The sequence below is a fragment of the Astyanax mexicanus genome, chromosome 12 (assembly GCF_023375975.1).
Source record: "Astyanax mexicanus isolate ESR-SI-001 chromosome 12, AstMex3_surface, whole genome shotgun sequence".
NCBI lineage: Eukaryota > Metazoa > Chordata > Actinopteri > Characiformes > Acestrorhamphidae > Astyanax > Astyanax mexicanus.
The window spans coordinates 3,302,501-3,325,000 of NC_064419.1; the positions used below are offsets into that span (position 1 = coordinate 3,302,501).

At 38.1% G+C, this 22,500-nt stretch overlaps 1 protein-coding gene across 1 annotated transcript in view; it reads left to right on the forward strand.

The window, feature by feature from the left end:
• plxna3 (plexin A3) overlaps positions 1-22,500 on the forward strand; it is a 281,769-nt gene that overhangs the window by 184,486 nt on the left and 74,783 nt on the right. The window contains exon 10 of the mRNA XM_049486209.1: positions 22,199-22,399. Coding sequence (XP_049342166.1) covers positions 22,199-22,399 — 201 coding nt within the window. The remainder of the gene's footprint in view (positions 1-22,198; positions 22,400-22,500) is intronic.

The window sequence follows — 22,500 nt, forward strand, 5'->3', positions numbered from 1 at the left end:
CCACCGTTCTGAGGAAACCCTACAGACTGTAGTTCTTAGTTACAGATCAGCAGTTCTGGAGAGAAACAGTGTCATACAGTATTAAAATAGGCTCAGTGTGTGTGAGGATACAGCAGCAGAAGAAGAAGAAGAAGAAGAAGAAGAAGAAGAGTGTTTCTGGCTCTTCAGTGAGGAGACTGTGCCCTGGCTCCTTGGCCCAGCAATGAAGAGCTGCTTGAGGAGAACAGTGTGATGAGTAGCTCTCCGAACTCACTGAGGAACTCCATAGCCAATGCTCAGGCTAATCTGCTAAAATACAGCCAGTTTCTTAATCTCTCTTATATATCCTTCCAAGGTCTGTCTCTCTCTTTCTGTATCTCTCTCTCCCCCTCTGTTTGTCCTCTCTTCTGAATTCTTTCCACTCATCTCCACATTGCACAGTTCTTGAGTGAGGGGGATGTGCTGCAGGGTCATGATTGGATTTTTGCACTATAAATTGCATCTAAAATCTACTAATTTTCCCAATATATCTACGGTGCTCCTTATGTATGAATTCTACCAGTCTGGTATTAAGGAGCAGTAAAGCAACTATAATGCTGAAGTACAGAGTTAAACAGGAGTTTCAGTGAAGTTTCTCCAGCACTAAGGCTGGAGCAGTATTAGCATTAGCCACTAACCACGCTAAGCGCCAGCTCTTTTGCAACTCAGAGGTGAGTATTATCGGCCTTTAGCCTGCTTCTAGCCTCAGCTAGCACTGCTGGAGCAACATTAACATTAGCCACTAACCACACTAAGCGCTAGCTCTTTCGCCCTTCAGAGGCGAGTATCCCAAAACGTAGTCTGGGTGTTTTCTGTGTTAAAACAAGCTACATGGAACAAACCACTAGCTAATATCACCCTGGCTTACCTGAACACTCAGGCTTCCTTAGTGTAGCGCTGCCAGGCGGCATTTACCATCTCTTACGGTTAGCCCCTAATGCTAATGCTGCTGAACCCAGCCTTAGTGGAAATCTGTTGTAAAGATACTTCTTGAACTTATCCTGTGCAACACAAGTAACTCTTGGTCTTCCTTTTTCGGAGCAGTCCTCATGAGAGCCAGTTTCATCAGAATGGTTTTGATGGTCTTTGCACTGACTGAACTTGAGGATACTTCTTGAAAAGTTGTTGAATTTTTTTTTTTATTTTCTTTACTTTTGAGTTAAGTAGTTCTTGCTTCTCATAATCTGGATTCGAACATTACTCAAATATTCACTATTCACTGTATACCTGTAACGCTACCTCTTCACTACTTTACTTTAACTGATGCTCTCGAACTAACTTTATTAAGAGACAAGAAATTCAAGTAACTCAATCAACTCTTGATGAGTTCAGCACAGCTGTTAACTGAAAGCCTGAAACTGAAATTCCAGGTGACTCTACCTCATAAATCTGACTGAGAAAAAAACATCCAGCTGTCTTTTAGAAGAGTCTATAATATAAAACACATCCTGGTTTGTTAAACACTGTATATATTTGTATTAATGTATTATTATTGTAGATAAAATAACAAAACGCCGATAATAATGGCAGGTGGTTCTAAGCCTTTGATTGGTCGTGTATTCTTACACTCCCTGCGGTTTCAGCGCTCTGTGTGTTTTTCTCCGGCGGGATTGAACCATATGTTTGGCTGTTGACGGACGCGCTCATTTGCAACCCAGCTAAAATTCCTCATTTCCACATGTACATTCTTTGACCTTCACACAGCCAATTAGATCCGCCACGAGTCTTTACGGCTCTGCCTTTAACTGGTGCTGAGTGCAGCTGCCGGGGAGCATTACAATCAGGCCGAGATCCTCGCCGTCTATTAAAATTCACTATTTCCACAGTGGAGACGGGAGAACAGGTTTTATGTTACCCAGTAGCATATTAGCTTTAGCTCCCCACACTGCCGGGGCAGATGAGGCTTAGCTTGGTTGGTGTGTGTGTGTATATGTGTGTATATGTGTATGTGTGTGTAAACAGATGGCTTTTGACCTTTCCGAATGGATGATCCACGACCTCTATAATTACAAACGGCTTCTCTTCCAGCCAACTGCCTGGAAACGATGGGTTTTTCCACCAATCGCCACTGTTTAGCTCGGAACTGAAGGGTTTACAAGGGGTTTCTCATGCACTGTAAGCCCGGACAAGTTGAATTTACTTAAAAAAAATTAGGAAACCGGTTGCCTAATAAAGTTAAATAATGACTAATAAAAAACTTAAGTTAGCATAGCTTAAAACATCAAGTTATTTCAATTAAAGGGGAAGTTGATTTATTTATTTATTTTTTTTATTATACTGTAAGATCAGATAAGTTAAGTTTACTTAATTTTTTTAAGGCAGCCGGTTTGCTCATTTTTTTTCAAGTAATGGGAAAATAAATACTTGAGTTAGCATGGATTAAAACATCATTTTTTTTACAATTAAAGGGGAAGTTGATTTTTTTTTTTTGTTATACTGTAAGTTCAGATAAGTTGAGTTTACTTAACTTTTTTAATGCAGCCGGTTTACTCACATTTTTTAAGTAATGTTGAATTAAAACTTGAGTTAGCATAAATTAAAACATCAAGTTTTTCATTACAACTAAAAAGGAACTTTACTGTTTTATTTCTAAGGTAGCGCAGGGGGAATCACTACACACTGATGGTGAGTGTTAATCAGAAACACAGAAACTGTTGGACACACCCAGTATGCAAATAGATCGTGGCAGAAGCCAATGGAAAATAAGCTGTTAATGGCAAAACAGACTTAACTCATTATTATTATAAGTTGGTTCAACTCTTTTTTTTTTTTTTTTTTTTTTTTAAAAGAGTTTTATCTCAGTTTGAATATTCTGTGCCACTTTAACATAAGACTACATTCATAAAGGGTTTATGAATGCTTTATAATTAGTTTATTAATGGTTACTAATTAGGCTGTAAATGCTTAAAAAAAATCATTAATAATCAGTTATAACACTAGAGAGAGAGAGGGCAACAATGACCTGTTGTTTGACAAATAGTGAACCCACAGCCATTCTAATGAACCTATATTGTTGCCCTTTCTTCATATGTGTTATAACTGATTATTAATGCTAATTATTAATGCTTAAATGCTTAAATGCTAATAAACTCATTGTAAACCATGTATAAACCCTTTATAAAGGTAGTCTTATTTTAAAGTGGTACCCAATATTCAGTATATGTGCCCACAAATGTTCAGCTAACTCAAAATAGTTGAGTATTGTTTAGAAATATTAAATTTATAAAAATAACAGTTGTTTTGTCTAGCCTCAAACATGTTAATAGTTTTGGTACCTTAAGGAGCATCTTTCTCTCAGATAAAGTTAATAATATATCTTTATTAAAGAAAAAAAATTCTCATTCTCAGGGACCGAGTCTAATTTTTCATGTGTAACTGTTATAGTAGAATAGAGTTCAGTTTGTTAAGACTCTAATTGTTCTATTATTTTGTACATGACTGTTCCTGTATTTTTTTATTATTTATTTTGTTATGTTGCACATTGCTGTTTTAATAGTGCACACTGCTGCTACCAAAAAAAGCCACTAGATGGCATTACATATATATCCTAATTAAATTATTTAAATTTGACCATTAGTGCCTAATGTGGTGTATTACAGATCACTTGTATCACTTTGCATCATTTATATCAAACCCACCTTTTGAAATAAAATCGTAAATAAAATCGAATCGAGGACTTAGAGAATCGTGACGCCCCTAAAAAACAGACTTAAATCATTTCAGTTCAAAGAAAGTATGGATTTACAGTGTGGGTTTCTAAGCGGGGCTTCCAGAGAGCAGCACAGCTCTGCTTACGTCCTGTAGCACGTCTGTGTTTTAACAGAGTCACAGTCCTGAGTGACGAGTGAATGAGCGCCGTCCCTGCAGGCTGCTGGATATGCAAGTTTTGGGTCCTGAGGTATAAAACTTTATGACAGGAGTTAGTCTTGGCGGGATAGAGATGTGCGGCAGATTTAGGAGCTTGTTCTGAGGTGGATTTATCGCCGCTGACGGCTTCAGACCGCGCAGATGAGACGTTATTTTTCTCTTTGGCCCAGAAGCCTCTGTCACCTCTGGCCTCTAGCAGGAGAGCATCAAAGCCTGAACCGGGAAACGCTTGGTTTTACAGTATTTGAACCGTTGGTGCCTTAAATAGAGGTGATCAGTGATGATTGATAATATCAATCAAAGATCTTGATTTTAATATCCCATTCATTTTCAATGGAAAGCACTGGCGCTGTGCATCATGGGTCCGGTGCATGGAGTCCTGAGGATGCCATATGATGAAAAGTAGAGCTGAGGTGAACTTTATGCAAATGCAAATGAATCCATCTACTGTGATGCATCTGTCCAATCAGAGAGCAGGTGTTAGCCTCAAAAACATGTCCTCAGCGCATGAGTATGAAAGCATTTCAAAAAAGCATGGAAAAAGAAAAGCTAATCACTGCAGTTTCAGGCTTTCCTGTCCTTTATGATCAATACCTGCTGATGTACAGGGACTCTGGTGGGTTTTGATTGTAGCAAATTAAAAACCTCTGGAATATAATCAAGAGGAAGATGGATGATCACAATCATCATCAAACCATCAAACTGAACTGCTTGAATTTTTGCACCAGGAGTAAAGCAGCATAAAGTTATCCAAAAGCAGTGTGTAAGACTGGTGGAGGAGAACATGATGCCAAGATGCGTAAAAAAATTGTGATTAAAAACCACAAGGGTTATTCCACCGAATATTTATTTAGTGGAAAGACTAAATTTCTACTACTTCTAATAGTTACAGCAACAAGGGCTGTTTATAGTCATTTCAAATCATTTTTGCGGGCCTCTGTCTTGGTAAAAAATGTCAAATCTTTATATTAAAATACACTGGATCAAGTGTATTTCATATAGCAATCGAATGGTGTAAAGCCAAAAAATGATGAGTATGGACATGTAAAGTTAATCAAATATTGTCAAACACACAGGATAGTTTGTTGTTTCCATGGTTTGAAAGTAAAACTAATGTCAGTGAGTCAGTAGCTTCATACGTTTTACTATTAAAGACAGTGAACTGCTGGCGTGCATAGATACTGCTGAACATGTTCCAGTCTGGTTGTGTTGTACTTTCTCGCATTGAAAGTCATAGAATTTAAATGTTGCATTTGAACTGGTTGCATTCAGTTCATAACCAGTCATTGTCTGGGGCCCCAATGTTAGCGTTAGCCTTGTAGCACTAGCATATTAGCATTAGCCTGTTAGCAAACGCTGCTTGACAGACAGAAAGCACCAGTCGGGTACTGTAACATCCGCCCTTTCCATAGCATTCATCATTACACACAGCCTAATTAGCTCATGTAGATCTTTAACCTTCAAGAGCAGCACTACGGGGACAGGAACACACACACACACAGACACACAGACACACACACACACACACACACACACACACAGGCTGTCCTTTTCCCAGAGGGAGCTCCATAGATCAAATGCTGTTCCTATCCTACCTTTCCGCTCTCGTCTCTTTCTCTCTATCTCCTTCACTCTTTCTCTACCTCTCTCTTTCTCTCCCTCACTTTTCCCTCTATCTATCTTTAGTCTCATTATCATTTTTCTATTCTTCCACTTTTCTTTTCTTTTTTTCCCACTTCCATGTCTCATACACTCTGGCTCTACCACATTCTCTCACACTCACTCTATCTTTATCTTTCTCTATCTCACTGTTCTCCCCAAGTTCACACACACTCACACACACACACACACACACACACACCCCAGCCCCCCGGTCCCGGTGGGGCGGCTCTCTTTCATTAACACACGGTGGCTAGAGGTAATTAATTGTTGGGATGAGTGACACTGGAGCCATTAGCTCAGCAGGAAGTGCTCCGGTGGCTGCGCCGGACGCCCCACTCGCACAGGAAGTGACACGGCAGGCGTCCGTCAGCAGCCAGCGTCCCCAGGGCTGATGAAAAAAGCCCCGCTGGGCCTGGCACTGCCGTGGGCCCCGGAGCCGTCCCGCTCTAACTCTCTCTCCATCTCTCTCTCTCTCTCTCTCTCTCTCTCTCTATCTCTCTCTCTCGCTATCTCTCTCTCTCTCTCTCTCTCTCTCTCTCTCGCTATCTCTCTCTCTCTCTCTCCCTCTCTCACTCTCTCTCTCTATCTCTCTCTCTCTCACTCTCTCTCTCACTCTCTCTCTCTCTCTCTCTATCTCTCTCTCTCTCTCTCTCTCTCTCTCTCTCTATCTCTCTCTCTCGCTATCTCTCTCTCTCTCTCTCTCCCTCTCTCACTCTCTCTCTCTATCTCTCTCTCTCTCACTCTCTCTCTCACTCTCTCTCTCTCTCTCTCTCTATCTCTCTCTCTCTGTCTCTCTCTCTTTCTCTCTGTCTCAGTTCTACACTACTTTATTGGCACAAAGCATACAACAGAAAATACATTAAATAAAAAAATTAAAGAAACAATTACATTTAATACAATTCTAACTACAGAATGAACAATTATTATTATTAATGATAGCTGACAAGAAAAAAAAGTGTGAAGACTTTATAAATGTGTAATAATAATAAAAATGAATAAATCAGTTATACAGAAATTAATTATCAATTATGTTGTGTGGTTTTCTCTCTCTCTCTCTCTCTCTCTACTCTCTCTCTCCGTCTACTACCTTTCTCTCTCTGTATCTGTGTCTCCTCCTATTTGAGTAATGTTTTAATCCATATTATGAGAAGCAAGAAATACTCAACAAAGTGAAGGAAAAAATGCTTTGAAAAGACCAGCAGAAATGCTATGATGGAACTGGCACTAATCAGGACCGTCCCAGGGAAGGAAGAGAAAGAGTTTCCTCTGTTGCGCAGGATAAGTTAATCAGAGTTACCACCATCAGAGACCCTGGAGCTTTGTTACTATTATTTATTAATTATTAAATTATTAAAGGACTAAAACTTCAATATCACAATATACCAATATCTGTATATGTATATGTATATTGAGCACTTTTATCTGCATTGTTTATATGCCATAATCTGTTACACATCATTGTTATTGCTGATATGCCAATTGTCATGCTGGAAAATGAAATCCACATCTTCACTAGGGCTTAGCCGCTAATGCTAATGCTCCAGCCTTAGTGCTGGAGAAGTTTGGGAATCTAAGCTTACTGTAAACAAACGGAAGAGCTTTACTCACTTAAATAAACAGTTTTCAGAAGAGAAATCTGCGTAGATTATCGTCCAGCACTTGTTTGACTGACTTATTACGGTTTTGTTTACTAAGCTTAGCTTTATTTAAATTAATTTACTTAACGTATCTGCTGAGTTAGAAGTTCCTTATAGTGTCTCTTAAAATACGCCTTATAATCCAGTGTACCTTATAGTGCTTTTCTGGAGTTACAGTATAACAAATACATAACTTATAAATAAAAATATCATTAAGATATATAAAAATCTGTCTGATGGCAATAAATGTCAGTCTGTAAAAAAAAAACTGTATGCACCTTATTAACAGGACCTGTACTGTTATACGCTGTGAAAACCTACCTGCCTAGGTATTTTATTTACCCCATTAAATTAGATTTCATCTCATCAGACTGTCTAAACAAAGCAGCTGGATGTCTTCATATCCATAAATGATGTGCATGAGGATATAAATAGGTTGGAAATGCTGTGGAAATGCTTAATGCAGCTCAGTTAATGCTCAGTAAGTCGGTGATGAGCAGCTACTGTCTTAATACAGCGTATTATAGGATATTATCATATTTAATATTCCCCTATATTGTAGCGTTAGCAGAAGTCATAGGTTATATTTTAGCTTCTGTATGAATCAGCAGTGATTAGGCCTCCGACTGCATGATGATGATATGTGTTTTAAATTCTCCTGCCTCTCTCTTTCTCTCTTTCTCCTTCAGTAAGAAATAGTGCCTGATTTACACATTTTAATATTCGAGTATCTGTACGACTTAATGAGTGGATAATTAGTGAACCGCTGGGAAGGAAATCACAGCACCAGAAAAACGGCTTCAGCCAAAATGAACTTATGACTGTGGGTTAAAACTCTGAGCAGCATAAAATGGGACAACAGTGTCTGCAGTAAACTGATCATGTATACATTGTAGATTAATATAGACATATAAAGATACATAACAATTAAGGAGCACATCTTCAAGTAAGCGAATTTCATTTTCCAGCAGGACTTGGCACACTGCCCACACTGCAAAAAGTACCAACTGGTCTTATATAACATTAATACTTTCTGAGCCACTGATTTTTGGGTTTTCATTGGCTGTAATCTTCATATTTATCAACAATAAAATAAATAACTTTTCAATGATATTCTATTCTATAGGTCTTGTATACCTTGTATATATATATATTACCAAATTGAAAACCTCTGCAATATAATCAAGAGGAAGATGGATGATCACAAGCCATCAAACCACCAAACTGAACTGCTTGAATTTCTGCACCAGGAGTAAAGCAGCATAAAGTTATCCAAAAGCAGTGTGTAAGACTGGTGGAGGAGGAGAACATGATGCCAAGATGCATGATGAAAACTGTGATTAAACTCCAGGGTTATTATTCCACCAAATATTGATTTCTGAACTCTTAAAACTTTATGAATATAAACTTATTTCCGCCACTTCTTATTTTATGCAAATAAATGCAATAGCAATGTTCATTTTACTCAAACATATGAGTAAAACTGAAGTGGTCTCTTAATATTTTTTTTTTCCAGAGCTGTATATATATTGTAGTACCTTATATAGTATATAAGGTAGTATAGTATATAAGTATATATACCTTATATAGTCCAGAGCACTTTTATCTGCATTGTTTATATCATAACCTTTTCTTTTTTTCTTTTCTTTTTTTTTTAACACATCAAACACTAACATGCCAGTTTTCATGGGACTAGTATTGTGTCCTTTTATTGTTATTTATTATTGTTATTTATTATTATTATTATTATTATATTTAATTATTATTATATATACAGTTATAAAGCTCTATAACAGTCTAAAGAGTTAAAGATGAAGCACAAATCCTTTCTTATATCTAGTCAACGTTGTGCAGACGTTTTTAGACGTCGCAAACCGCCGCAAACCTCCGTATCTTTAAGCAGCAGTCGCAGCTCCGGCGCATTAGCCGAGCGGCGGACTCACGCTGAGCCGGGGCCTGTTTAGCTGCTGCATCAGGAGCCACTTGCCTAAAGAGAGCGGCTCCAAAATATCATGTAACATTTTTTAATTGGAACAGTTCCCAAATGATTTGGAGCCGGGATGCGGGTGTGTGTGTTTTTTTTTTTTTTTTTTTTTTCTCTCTCTCGCGTTCTCTCTCTCTTTCTCTCGCGCGTTCTCTCTCTCTCGCTCGCTCTCTCTCTCTCTTTCCCTGCTGAGCGAAGGGAGCATATTTCATGGATTATAGCATATGGAGACTGAAAATGGGATTAGCGGGGAGGAAGAGATGGAAAAATGAGAGAAATAGAGTGACCGAGCAATTGCCTTTGCTTGAGAATTTGTGTAAGCAACAGTTCAGTTTAGTTTTTTTTTTTTTTCTCACTCAGCCAGCATTGAAAGATTGGATTTTTCTCTGCGTTTGGGTTTGTTGTTTGTGTGTCTGGGTGTGTGTGTAAGTCTCTGTGTGTGTGTAAAAGTGTGTATCAGTGTGTGTTAGTGGCGAATGAACCGGTATACCGCAGGGTGAACTTGAACCGGTATGGGTTTTTCTCATACCGCCACACCGCTAGAGGGCGCTGCGGAGCGCCGTGCGGAACAGAACCGCCAAAGAAGAGTCCTCCTGCTGCTGTTTCTACTGTATTTTACTGTGTTTTAATCCCAGTAAAATAGAGCAGTAACTACAGCGCTTTAAATATATTAATACTGTGGCTTAAAGGGTGATTTGAATGTGTTTTTGACTGAAGAAAGAAGGAAATTGTAACTTTAGCAGATTAAATACCGTAATGCCTCCAATGGCTTCAGGAATAACGTAATATTACAGTATTGTATAGTATAATATTGTTTACATTCTTTATCTGTTTTTTTTTTTCTGATAATAAAGTCTGATTTCTTCATATATTGTGTTTCTTCATATATTTTGTGGGACAAACTTAACCCAATACTAATCAAAGCATTAATTTATTTAAATCCTTTGTGTTTTATATTATATGTACTCCAGTACAGTACAGTAACTCACAAACCTATATTAAATCCCAGTCATGCAAAAAAATATATATATAAATAAATAGGCCTGTCACAATAATTTCATTATCGACTTACTAAATTGTAAAATACATTGACATGACTTCAATCGTTTTAATAATCGTGATATCGTCCATTGTGTTGGCACTTAAAAAGTGCACCCACATATTTTGTGACTATGGGCATGGCCGGTAGTGCCGAAGCACAGAGAGACACGGAGATAAATAGAAGTAAATTATCTCAAAACATTAAATTATTAGGAAAAATGCCCTGCATCAACACCAAAACTAACATAAAGAAATATAGTGACGGCCCAGTGCAGCTCTAGTTGCTTAACTTTAGTGTCCATTCACCAGGCAGGGTCTTTATGCCGGTTCAACGCGGGCCAGCTGGGACAGACCGGGGCTGCACGTCACGGTGTGGGGCGTGGTTCCCCTGCCTCCTCACTTTGCGAAATTAGGTGCGGCTCCAAAATTAAGTGGGTGAACAGGAATGGAAAGTTTATTGTCTTTAAAAGTGTTAATTCCATTGTTATGATGTTATGTTATCATTATATTAGTGCCAAATTAGTGGTCTAAAAAGGTCAACAATGGGACATTCCAGGATTTTGGTACATTTCAGGGGTGGTTACTTCTGAAAATTTGATCTACAATTTGATCATTTTTAGTCATAAATGTATTAAATACAGGTAATAGACTATCAAAAAGTTTGATTCGTCAAGCTCAGGTATCAAAGCAGTTTTTCTAAAATAGATTTTGCAATATATTTGGTAACTTACAGTAACAGGGTTGCGAGTCACAGGGTTGCAAATCTAGGCTAAGTTGTGGTTTAACGCAGGAACAGATGCTAACTGTAAAATGTAGCTATGTATACAAGATCAAGGACAAACATGGTTATATAAGTATATAAAGTAAATTTTGACTCTACTCATTATTAGTCTTACAATATGAGTAACAGGGTTGCGTTCACTGAGTGACTCACACAACTTGGACAAAAACATATTTGGAAAAAAATTTTTTTGGAAAATTGGTAGAGCACTTAGGCTACTCTTGGTCTTGCCATGTGGGCAGAAAATGTCCTTGTGATGTCACTTCCTTTGTGCCAGTAGACAAATATTTTTAACTCTTTCTCTGCAGGTAAAATTCCTTATGGTAACAGGGTTGAGCGCATGTTGTGGGACACGACTTAATAGCATAAAAAAACTGTAACATGCAAAACAATGTAGACCAAAGAAGTTGTTTTCATAAGTAAAGGAGATGCAGATCAACAGTATATAATATATAAGAGGAAGTCATTTATTTAGAGCTTATTTTAATTGTTCAATTTGCCAAAGGAGTTGGTCACCCAATGAGTGGGACAAGAGAAAACGGCCATTTTTTTTTAAATTCGGTCTTTTGAATAATATCTAAGGAGCTTATTTTTCCACCATATTTTACAGTTTGTCTTATAACAAGTACATTGTTCACAAAAAATAGTCATTTAGATATTTTGGATACGTACATTTGAAATTTAAGTGGTGGGACAGGAAATGTACCAAAATCCTGGAATGTCCCAAATATTGTTTATCACGATAATTTCTGGGACAAAATATATTTTGCAAAAAATTGTTACAATCTTGAAAAATACTGTAATATGCATTTTTGGCCATATTTGCCCAACACTAGTGTGTATCAGTGTGTGTTTGTGTGTGTGTGTATCAGTGTGTGTGTGTGTGTGTGTTGCTGTCTGTTTGAGCTATGACTTTTTTTTTTCTTTTTTTTTCCCCCCCCCACCCTCCCTCACTTACTCAAGCTTTTAATGTTTCAACAGACAAAAGTGCTTAGCTGTGTGATAACTGGGCCGTGCACTGTAAGGTTAATGGAGAGACTGTCAACAGGCAGTAAGCTAGCAGGCCTCTCCTAATGGGGTGCTAATCAGTATTAGGGAGAGGACCTACTGGGGGATGAAGCAGCTGCTGCTGGCACTGGATACAGTTACCAACATACATTTACAGCACAGGAACCAGGAACGGCACCAGAAAAGCGTACCACCCATTCATCACAAATTACAGACCTGCTCCAAGCTTTTAGCTTCAGAAAATAATATTTACAAAGCCATTTATTATAACCGTCAACTTGTATTGTCTCAGAACTGCGATATCAGAACATAAACACATGCTGGTAATTCAGAAAGTAGTGATTTAAAGATTTAATCTGTTTATTTAATCGTTTATCAATGATTTATATAGGAAACAGGAATTAAAACACTGGTTTTGTCAACGTTACCTCACAAATATTCAGATTCTCATTTAAAGTCCCATTATGTCAATTAATGAAGAACCTTACTAAAGTATCTATATCTATGGTAAGTCTATCTATGGTTGTTTATACTCTATTACTGGAGTAATTATTATTTTTAAGACTTTTTAAAACTTTTTATGTCTACTTCTAACATTTTTACATAATAATCTAAACTTTCTACTACTTCCGTTTTAAAATTAGCCTTGTTACTCTTATTTCATTTTAGCTTATTTTTATTCCAGTTTCTCGTCAGTTAATTTTCCTTGAGTCTTAAAATTACAGTACCATCAAAAGTTTGGACACACCCTAAATTCTTTATTTTTTTCACTATTTGTAAATGGGTAGTACTTCACAGTAAGAGTCACAAAAACAGTAATTAATGGCTGAATAAATGATAAATTGGTACTAGTTAAGACAGTACTATTAAACATTACTACATTTTAATGCTTCATAGTGTTATAAATACGATAGTAATAAATTGAGACATTAGCTAAATGATTGCTTAATTTTGTGATTAAGCAATAATACACTAGAGGGAGTGCTATGACATGTAGTATTGTGTCAATAAAAAAAATATATAGTGCCAATATTACACAATATTACACGTTATAGTATGAACCTCGAGTGTGTTCCATTATCTATCGCTTTTTATTGAAAGATTTTGAGTTAAAGAGGAGGAGAAAATAGGATCTGTTTGGTTATAAAAACCCTGAGAGTTAAAATAGTTCCATTGCCGCTCTGTTTGTAGCTGTGCTGTTTGGCTTGTAAGCGCTGCATTGTTGCTAGGTTACCTGTACTGTATGTGGCGGAGTAATACTGTACATGGAAGCTTCGGTTAGAGTGCATTACCGGCTGATAACGGCACTCATAGAACGCCTCTCAGCCAATCACATTAATTAATTCATGTGAAATGTTCTGTATTGTGGGGTACTAGTTATGCATCACTTTTTAGATACGATTTTATTATTATTTATTGTTTTGTTTTTTTTGTTTTTTTTGCAGTGCTGCAGTAAATAAGTATTTAACTGCTGAGATGCTCAAAGAAAAGAGGCTGAATTCAGGCTAAAAAAAATCTGCTACAGACCCTGTGTGTGTTCTACAGTAAAACCGCTGCCGGGTAGATAAACACAAATAAATAAGAGCTTTAAGAACAATGAAAGAATAATGAAACAGAAACAAGGGGGCCGTTGTTGTCTCTCTACGTCTAATAGCGCTGTTTACTGCCGCCTAAAAATAGGCCTGGTCAGGGTCTGCGTCATCATTAATCTAATGGGCCTCACCAGTCTGCTCACCAGTAGATCTATCCGTCTTCATTCAGACGCGTGTGTGTGTATATATACAAATATATTTATATAAATATATATATATACTGTTGGGATAGCGCATTATTACAGTGAGCAGACTGCAGTCTGCGGAACAGGGGGCCACGCTTTGAGCGCAGACGTTAATCTTCAGCCCCGCCGTCTGCGTTCCTCACAAAACTGAGCACAAGTGCACCCTCAAGACGTTTTTAAGCTCCACTCCTTTAATGTCAGCCACCTCATTTTCATTAACGAGCTCCAATCGGCAGTTAATTATGAATTAAGGAAGCCGGGGATGGAGTGTTTGTTGAATGTGGTTTAAAGGTTACAGATAAAGTGAAGGGCTTGTTTAAAAGGGACAGAGATGAGAGGAAGCTCTCGCCACTTAGTGTTCCACAGTAAGCACATTCTTCCGGCTGCTTCCTGTTGTTTAGTCTGTGTGCGGTGCTGTTACTGGTGTTACTGGTGTTACTGGTAGTGTTGGGCTACAACGATTAGTTGGCATAATCGACAACATTGACTATAAAAAATTGGGTTCCACTTTAAAATAAGACTACCTTTATAAAGGGTTTATAAATGGTTTACAATTAGTTTATTAATGGTTACTAATTAGTTTGTAAATGCCTTAAAAATCATTAATAATCCGTTATAACACATACGTAGAAATAATAATAATAAAGGTAGTCTTATTTTAAAGTGGTACCAAAAATTGTCTATTCAGAATTTTATCGTCGACACTTCGTTAAAGTGTGATGAAGCGAAAGAGACTAGTTTTTTTTTAACTAGTTTTTATTTTAATTGTATTATTATTATTATTTTTTATTTATTTATTTTTTTTAAATGTATTTTTAGTTCTCCGGCAGTATTAACATTAGCCGCTAAGCACTAGCTCTCACCACTCAGAGGTGAGAGTATTATCGGCCTGTAACCTCCCGCTAATCCCGGCTAGCACTGCTGAAACAGCATTAGCATTAGCCGCTAAGCTCTAAGCTCTGTCGCCATTCAGAGGCAAGCATATTAGACTGTAGCCTGCGCATTTAGTTAAAAAGTTAAAACAAACCAAGTGGGACAAATTGTTTGCTAATATTGCCTTGGGTTACCGGAACACTCAGGGTTTCTCAGTGTAGCGCTGTCGGGCGACATTAGCCGCTAACCGTGGCTAGCCTTAGTGGAAATCTGGACATCTAAGCTTACTGCGAAATTAAAGGGAAGTGCTTTACTCACCCAAATAAACAGGAGAGAAATCTGTGTAGATTAACGTCCAGCGCTCGTTTGATTTTAATTGTGATAGTACTCGCTTAGTTGTGTAATATACTTGTAATTTTTATTTAATTTAGGTACTTCAAACTATGGTCTTGCTTACTTGTTACTATGTAGTAATTTAAACATGTTAAACAAACCATAATACTCTGTGAAGAAGCATTCAGGTGCTCTTATCTGGGGAGCTGTTGATTTTTACTAGTTTCCGAAGTGGGAAACTCCTGTACAACAGAGCAACTCTTGCTCTTCCTTTCCTTGGGCGATCCTGATGAGTGCCAGTTTCATCATATCGTTTTCATATCGGATTTTTTTGGATTTTTTTTTTTTGGCTTTTTTCTCACTTGCTTTCACATGCTCTCTCGCTCTCACAAATGCGCTGTGTGTCTAGTTTTCTCTCGCATTCTTTTTCTCAGAGAATATACTCTGTGCTGTCCCTCTCTTACACTTATTTTGCTTTCTCACGCTATCTCACTCGCTCAATCTCACTCTCAATCTCTCACATGCTCTCTCTCACTTTCTCGCTTTCTCAAATACTCTCGGTATCCTGTTTTTCTCGACCCAAAGCCACTTACACTAAATTTTTGATTGACCTTCATTTATTTAAGTCGTTTTTTTTCTTTACTTAGTTGAGTAGTTCTTGCCATAATATGGGTTCGATTAGAACATTACTCATTACCTAAATTAATTTAGAATTTTTACCTCATTTGCTTTCCTCCGATCTGCTTAAAATCTTTAATAAAACTGTAGAAATTGAGGAAATTGTTTATCTCTCTCTCTCTCTCTCTCTCTCTCTCTTTGTCTCTGTTGCTCACTCTGATACACAGGGGTGTGAGTGAATATATTAGTTACGCAGAGATGAATTATCAGAGGGATTTAAAAAAGATTTATTTAGTAATTAACAGAGCAGGATGGAACTAATGATCTAATCTGCCCCAAAAAACTTTTGTGCGAGAGAAAAGAAGCGTGATGGAGCAGCTGTGTCCCATTTTAAAAAGTGGAAACTTGATGAAAAGTCCATTATGGTCCATTAGTGGACTCACCTGTGCTGAATATCCAGAACTCAGATCTGTTATCGGGCTCTGCGCGTTTTAATTTTCCTCTACGCCTCTGTTTTTCCTCTCCTCCTTGAATCATCCTCTTGTGAAAGCGCTCTGAAAGGGAATGGATTCGGCTGAAAACCCCTCAGTAGCCCACTCCAACCGGCAGCCGCTCCGTTTACCATGGCCGGGGAAATGGACCACACAAATACACACTCTTACACAAGCTCGCTCTCGCGCACTCTCGCGCACACTCTCTCTCTCTCTATTTCTATTAGATTCTCTATATCTGTCTCTATGTTCCTCCGAAAAGCACTATCTTTTTCTCTCCCTCTGTTACTATCGCTTTTTTCCCACTTGCTTTTGCATGCTCTCTCGCTCTCGCAAATACGCTGTGTCTCGTTTTCTCTCGCATTCTCTTTCTCACTCTCTTTCTCAAATATACTCTGTGCTTTCCCTCTCTCACACTTATTTTCCTTTCTCACACTATCTCACTCGCTCAATCTCACTCTATATCTCACATGCTCTCTCTCGCTTTCTCGCTTTCTCAAATACTCTCGGTATCCCTTTCTCTCGACCCAAAGCCACTTACACTCAATATTTCTGTCTCTTACACGTTCTCGTTTTTACTTACATTCTCTTTCTCACTCTCTCAAATATACTCTGTGCTTTCCCTTTCTCACACTTACTTTCTTTTTCTCACACTCTCTCTATCTCGCTCAGTAACTATCATGCTCTCTCACTTTCTTGCTTTCTCAAATGAACACTCTATCACTTTCCCTCAACCAAAAAGCACTTATACTCAGTGGTTCCGTCTCTTACACATTTTTATTTTCTCTTGCATTCTCTTTCTCACTCTTTCAAATGTACTCTGTAAATATGTCTGTTTCTCCCTAAAGTGCTTTTCCTCTCTCATACAATTATTTCCTTTTTCTCACTCTCTCTGACTCTTTCTGTCTCGCTCTATATCTCACATGCTCTCTCACGCTTTCTCGCTTTCTCAAATACTCTCGGTATCCATTTCTTTCTCACTTGCTCTCAATTTCTCTCTCTCTCTCTCTCTCTCTCTGTCTACGTCTCGATTTTTCTCTCTCTTACACAACTATGCTTATAATCACTTTTTCTTAATCACTTGCGAAAGCTCCCTTTTTGCTCAGTCACTTCTCGGCTCTCTTTTTCTCTTTTGAGAAATGTGAAGCTAAGCTAAGTTAAATAACGCAAGCGCCGTTGAATCCCTGAACGGTGAATAACCCAGCCCTTAGCGTGGTTAGCGGGTAATGCTAATGCTGCTCCAGCCTTTGTGCTGGAGAAACTTTATTTGAAACTCCTGTATAACTCTGTACTTCACTACAGTGTCTTTACTGCTTCTTACAACCTGACTGGTAAAATTTATACAAAAGGTGCATTGAGGCCGGATTATAAGGTGCACTGTCGATTTTTGGGAAAATTAAAGGATTTTAAGTGCGCCCTATAGTGCAAAAAATACGGTAACTTGTTGCATCAGGTCTAGTTGTGTGTTTTCTTTCTTCTGTTCAGTGCTAGCTCCCTAAGCTGAGAGTGCTGTGCTGAGTTACAGGTGGTGTGTGTTTGTGTGTGTGTGTGTGTGTGTGTGTGTTTGTGTGTGTGTTTTCGGCTTAATGGCTGAAAAGGATCAGCTGGAGTGCGTCAGTCATCCGCTCCTCCGCCACCATGACGGAGCTATCCATTTATCCCCTCGTTAATTAAAACCTGCTATTTAGCCTAATCAGTAAAACAACCTGGCTGATTCCGACTCCGCCGCCGAGCGCGCAGCGGTTGGAATGCGGAGGACGGCGGGCGCTCGTGCATCACATCCGGGGTTAACCGCTACCATTTTCCAGCCTTTTTCTCGCTGTGTGCAGAACTAAAGGCCATTCATTTACGCTGATAAATTGGATTCATATCACACTCTGATTGCACACCCTCCCCCCACACACACACTTCCCTCCTCTCCTCTCCTGCTACCTTCCCCACCTGTGCCTCCGCCGCGTCTCGGCAGGGAGTAAATTCTTGCTTTTCATACTTCCAATATGAAAATGAGATTTATCGACGTGGCGATGCGCTGCGCCGCGCCGGCCGAATCAGCCGCCACCACCCGAAGATGGATGGCGCCGCTGCACGGGGGAGTTGCATCATTGTTAAACCCAGTAGTGTGGCAGTGTGGCGCGTGTTGGGAGGTGGGGGTTTTAGGGGGGGACAGCAGGAGCAGTGGAGCTCGGCGAGGCAGCCTCCGTGCCGGCCGGCGCTCTGATTTATGGCTCCTCCGCTGGCAAATTGCTTTTACAGCCTCCTTGATTATTGTTCAGTGTTAAATAGATAACAGATCACGCTAAACGTACACTAACGGCCAGCTGCGGCGGAGAGGACGAAGGGGACGCCGTGCGAAATGGCCTTCTCGAGCGGCGGCGAAAGCACCCTTTTGCTTGTTGAAGGTTGTCTGTTTTTTATGGCCTCCATTTAAAGAGGCCCAGAGGAGTTTGTGGCCACCTGGTGGTGCTAGTGAGCGGCTGTAACTCAACACCAACGAGCACCAATGAGCAACAACAAGTCCCACGTGCATGGAACATATTCCATAAAAGCAAAGAAAGCTACCTGTGTGGCTCAACATCTCTGCTAGAATCACTGGAAAACAGGACAATTTGAGCCAGTTTTCAACCTCACTCACAAGATAACACCTCACAGCATATACAGGTATTGGTGTTCTCAAGCTATATCATGTCCCATGATATACAGTAACAACAAGCAGTATCAATTTGTATACTGCTATTGGCATGTTGGTGTACAGTGTACAGTGACTTCACAGTCAAAAGCGTGATCCATCCGCCCCCATGTTTAACAGTTGGAGAGGTGTTCTATTATACAGCTTATTATTATACAGAGTACTCATGGTATACAAATAGGATTTTAACCAAAGAGTCACCAGATAAAGTCACAAGATAACACCACACAGCTTATACAGGTATGGGTGTACCTCAGTCAGGCACATATATATATATATATATATTTTTTTTTTTTTGCAGCGTAGATTTTTCCAGTTACAGCTGAATTCACACTTTTAGTCCCATTTTTTGTTTTTAAAAAGCAGATTACTGATGTTTTGTTGTACTGTTTTCCTCAGGTTTTGAGTTGAGCTTGGCGCCGACTCTGCTCTTGATTGGTCCAGACGCGAGACAGAGAGCGCGCAGGTGGGGGCGGGGCTGGTGACATCATGGGCCCTGCATTGTGCATTGTTTTTTTAATATCGTGATATATCGTCGAAAAAAAAAACATTTGCAATGTAATATTTTCTCCGATATCGTCCAGCCCTAGATGAGGGTGTTATTAGAGGATGTGTCAATAGCCGTGGTTTTGATGAATGCTGTGATCAGGTCCAGTGGGCGGGGCTGTAGTGATTGTGCGAGCGGCGGCTCACGCGCAGGGCTGAGGAAGATATTCATTTAGCGCTTCATCAGTGTGATACGGGCAGGAAACGCCGCCGCTCGTAAAAACCGAGACGGATGCAGCAGCTGTGTAATGGGCTTTTTAACCCCTGCGTGTGCCGCGTGTGTTCTTTAAGCACCTCCCTCCCGCACACTCTCAGCACATCTGGCCCTGCGTGTGATTCTCCTGAAAGCTGGAGATGCTGGGTAGTAGTATTAAATTTAAACTAAAGCTTAAACTCTGCACACAAACCCATCCTTTAGATTCTTACTATCATAATACTACTGCTATAGCAGTACTCTCTCAGACTCCGGCTGCTGATGCAAAGCGGCATGATCCACAATTCAATCCAAGACCAATTGGAGTTCAAATAAAATAAAAACATATCTGTCTCATTAGAGCCTGTTTTCTTGCCCAGATCTCAATACCAATGACTCATCGATTTGTCGTTGTTTCATCCCTCGCTCCTCCCATTCCTTCCTATTCTTTTTTTTTTTTAGCTTATTTTTTCACACACACCCAAGCCATAGGGTTTCTGTTTTCCGACAGCTAGCTGATTTCATGTACTCCCTCACAGAAGCTATGCTAATTTACACTCTTCTATTTGCCGTAGTTTACATCAGTTTCATAGGTCCTATAATAGAGCCCTGTGGGACTCCACAAGTAATACTGAAGAAAATGGTTTAAAACATAAGGATTTCAAATCATTCTCTATAGTCTGTATTTATTTTTAGAAATGAGCAGAGGTGGGAATATCCAATATTACATTACATACAATATTATTTTACAGGTGCATTTCAAAAAATTTGAATTAGAATATGATTAAAAAAAAGTTATTTAATTTCAGTAACTCAGTTCAAAATGTAAAACTTATATATTATATAGATGACAACTTTTATGAAGATGAGGATTTCATTTTCCAGCAGGACTTGACACACTGCCCACACTGACAAAAAAACAAAAAACAAAAAGAGGTCTTATATAATACTCTAATTTTCTGAGACACTGATTTATCTGGGTTTTCATTGGCTGCAAGCTATAATCATAATAATCATCAAGAATAAAAGAAATGAATGCTTAAAAAATAGGTCACTCTGTGTTTAATATAATACATCTATATAATATATGAGTTTTACATTTTCAACTGAATTACTGAAATAAAGTAATTTTTTGAGCACCTATGTTGTTGTGTATGTATACATACTATATGTACTGCCCATACCAATATACATACACATTTATAACTTATAACAGAGAGAATATACACCCGAAAATCACATTAACTTCTGAATCATATGTTACATTTATATACCATACATTTTAGCTTTAAAAGAAATGTATACAAATAATAAAATGACTAAAAAAACATATTTCTACCTTCTAAAAGTTAACAGTGTGCTCAGTTGGCTTCATAGCAGTAGATGTTCTGATCATCAAATCCTGATCCGTGGTGAATCATGGGGTCAGTGGTGAATAACTCTTATTACAGTGTAATATTTAATGGAATTTTTAAATCTATAAGTATAGTATAAAAGTGTCTTAATCCAGTAAATTAATAGTTTTGATAAAATCTTTTGGTCAAGGCTTTTCCATCTGGCGCTCACCAAGACCTGAGATGTAAATCTTTCCACTGCTTCCCATAAACACAGCTCTACTCCAAACCTGAGATTAATTCAAACATGAATCATCGCTTCCATATGAGAAATCCCATAATAAGAAATATGGCAGAGATATTAGGAAACTGTTGCAGTTTAACACAGAGTTTCATCACCTCAAAAGTCAGCTTTATAGAAAGAGAGGAGAAAAGGGTTTTGTTTGACTGCCCTAGTGAAAAAAAGCTGATTAAAATATACTAAGCATTTTTGTGCTATTATACTTTTAGCCGCATTATTAATCAGTATATTTAAAGAGTGCTAAAAAAAAATATATATATATATATATAATTGTATAAAAATTGTACAACATTCTTAATTAAATTGTGAAATAAGTGTTCTTTACTGTACTAAAATAGAACTATTTTAAATATACTTAAGTAACATTTAAACATTTAAATAAACTACTTCATATATGTAGTCCTATATTTTAAATATGCTTACAGAAAAACGTGTATATATAGTACGTTTAATGAGTATTATTACAACTGTATCACTATTTATTATACACCAGGTATATTAGAGTATATGTACTAAGAATTGATGTTAAATATATGTAATCTATATCTACATTAGAGTACAAATATATTTGTATACTTCTAGTATATACTTCGTTGGGTATAAAAATATATTTGAATATACTGTACTACATTTTTTTTGCGTGTTACAAATTTACTTTAAGTTGTATAAATATAGTAATTAATTAAATGTACTCTCTTTAAAGTTATATGATACATTGTACTTTAAGTAAAGTACTGTAACAGTTGTTTTTAACACACTTTGCTAAAAAAATTAATAAATAAAAAGTATATTTGGAAATAAGTATTTTAGAAGTGGTATATGTTTTTTTTTTTAAATACACTATAATGTACTTTTTAAAAATTATGATCAATGTTTTTTGAAAACATAATTTTAATGTACTTTTAATATATGCTAAGTAAGTAAATAAATCTGTTAGTATATTTACAGCATACTTTTTGAGACATTTCCCAATATGTACAATAAGTACATATTATATAAGTATATATATTTTTTCACCAGGGTGTACTCTATGTATTTGTGTTTTCAGGCCTGTCCTCAGATTCTGCAGAGCACTGATATCTTGGTGCCGGCGGGAATCGTGCGTCCGATCACACTGCGGGCCGTGAACCTGCCTCAGCCACAGTCCGGCCAGAAGAACTACGAGTGCGTTTTCAGCATCCAGGGGAAGGTCCAGCGCATCCCGGCCGTCCGCTTCAACAGCTCCTGCATCCAGTGCCAGAACACCTCGGTAAGAGAGAAAATCCTGTTTTCCTAACCAATCAGACACGTGAAATCTGACCCCGCCTCTTTTCTGACTGGTGTTTGTGATGCAGAATCACTGGGTAGCCA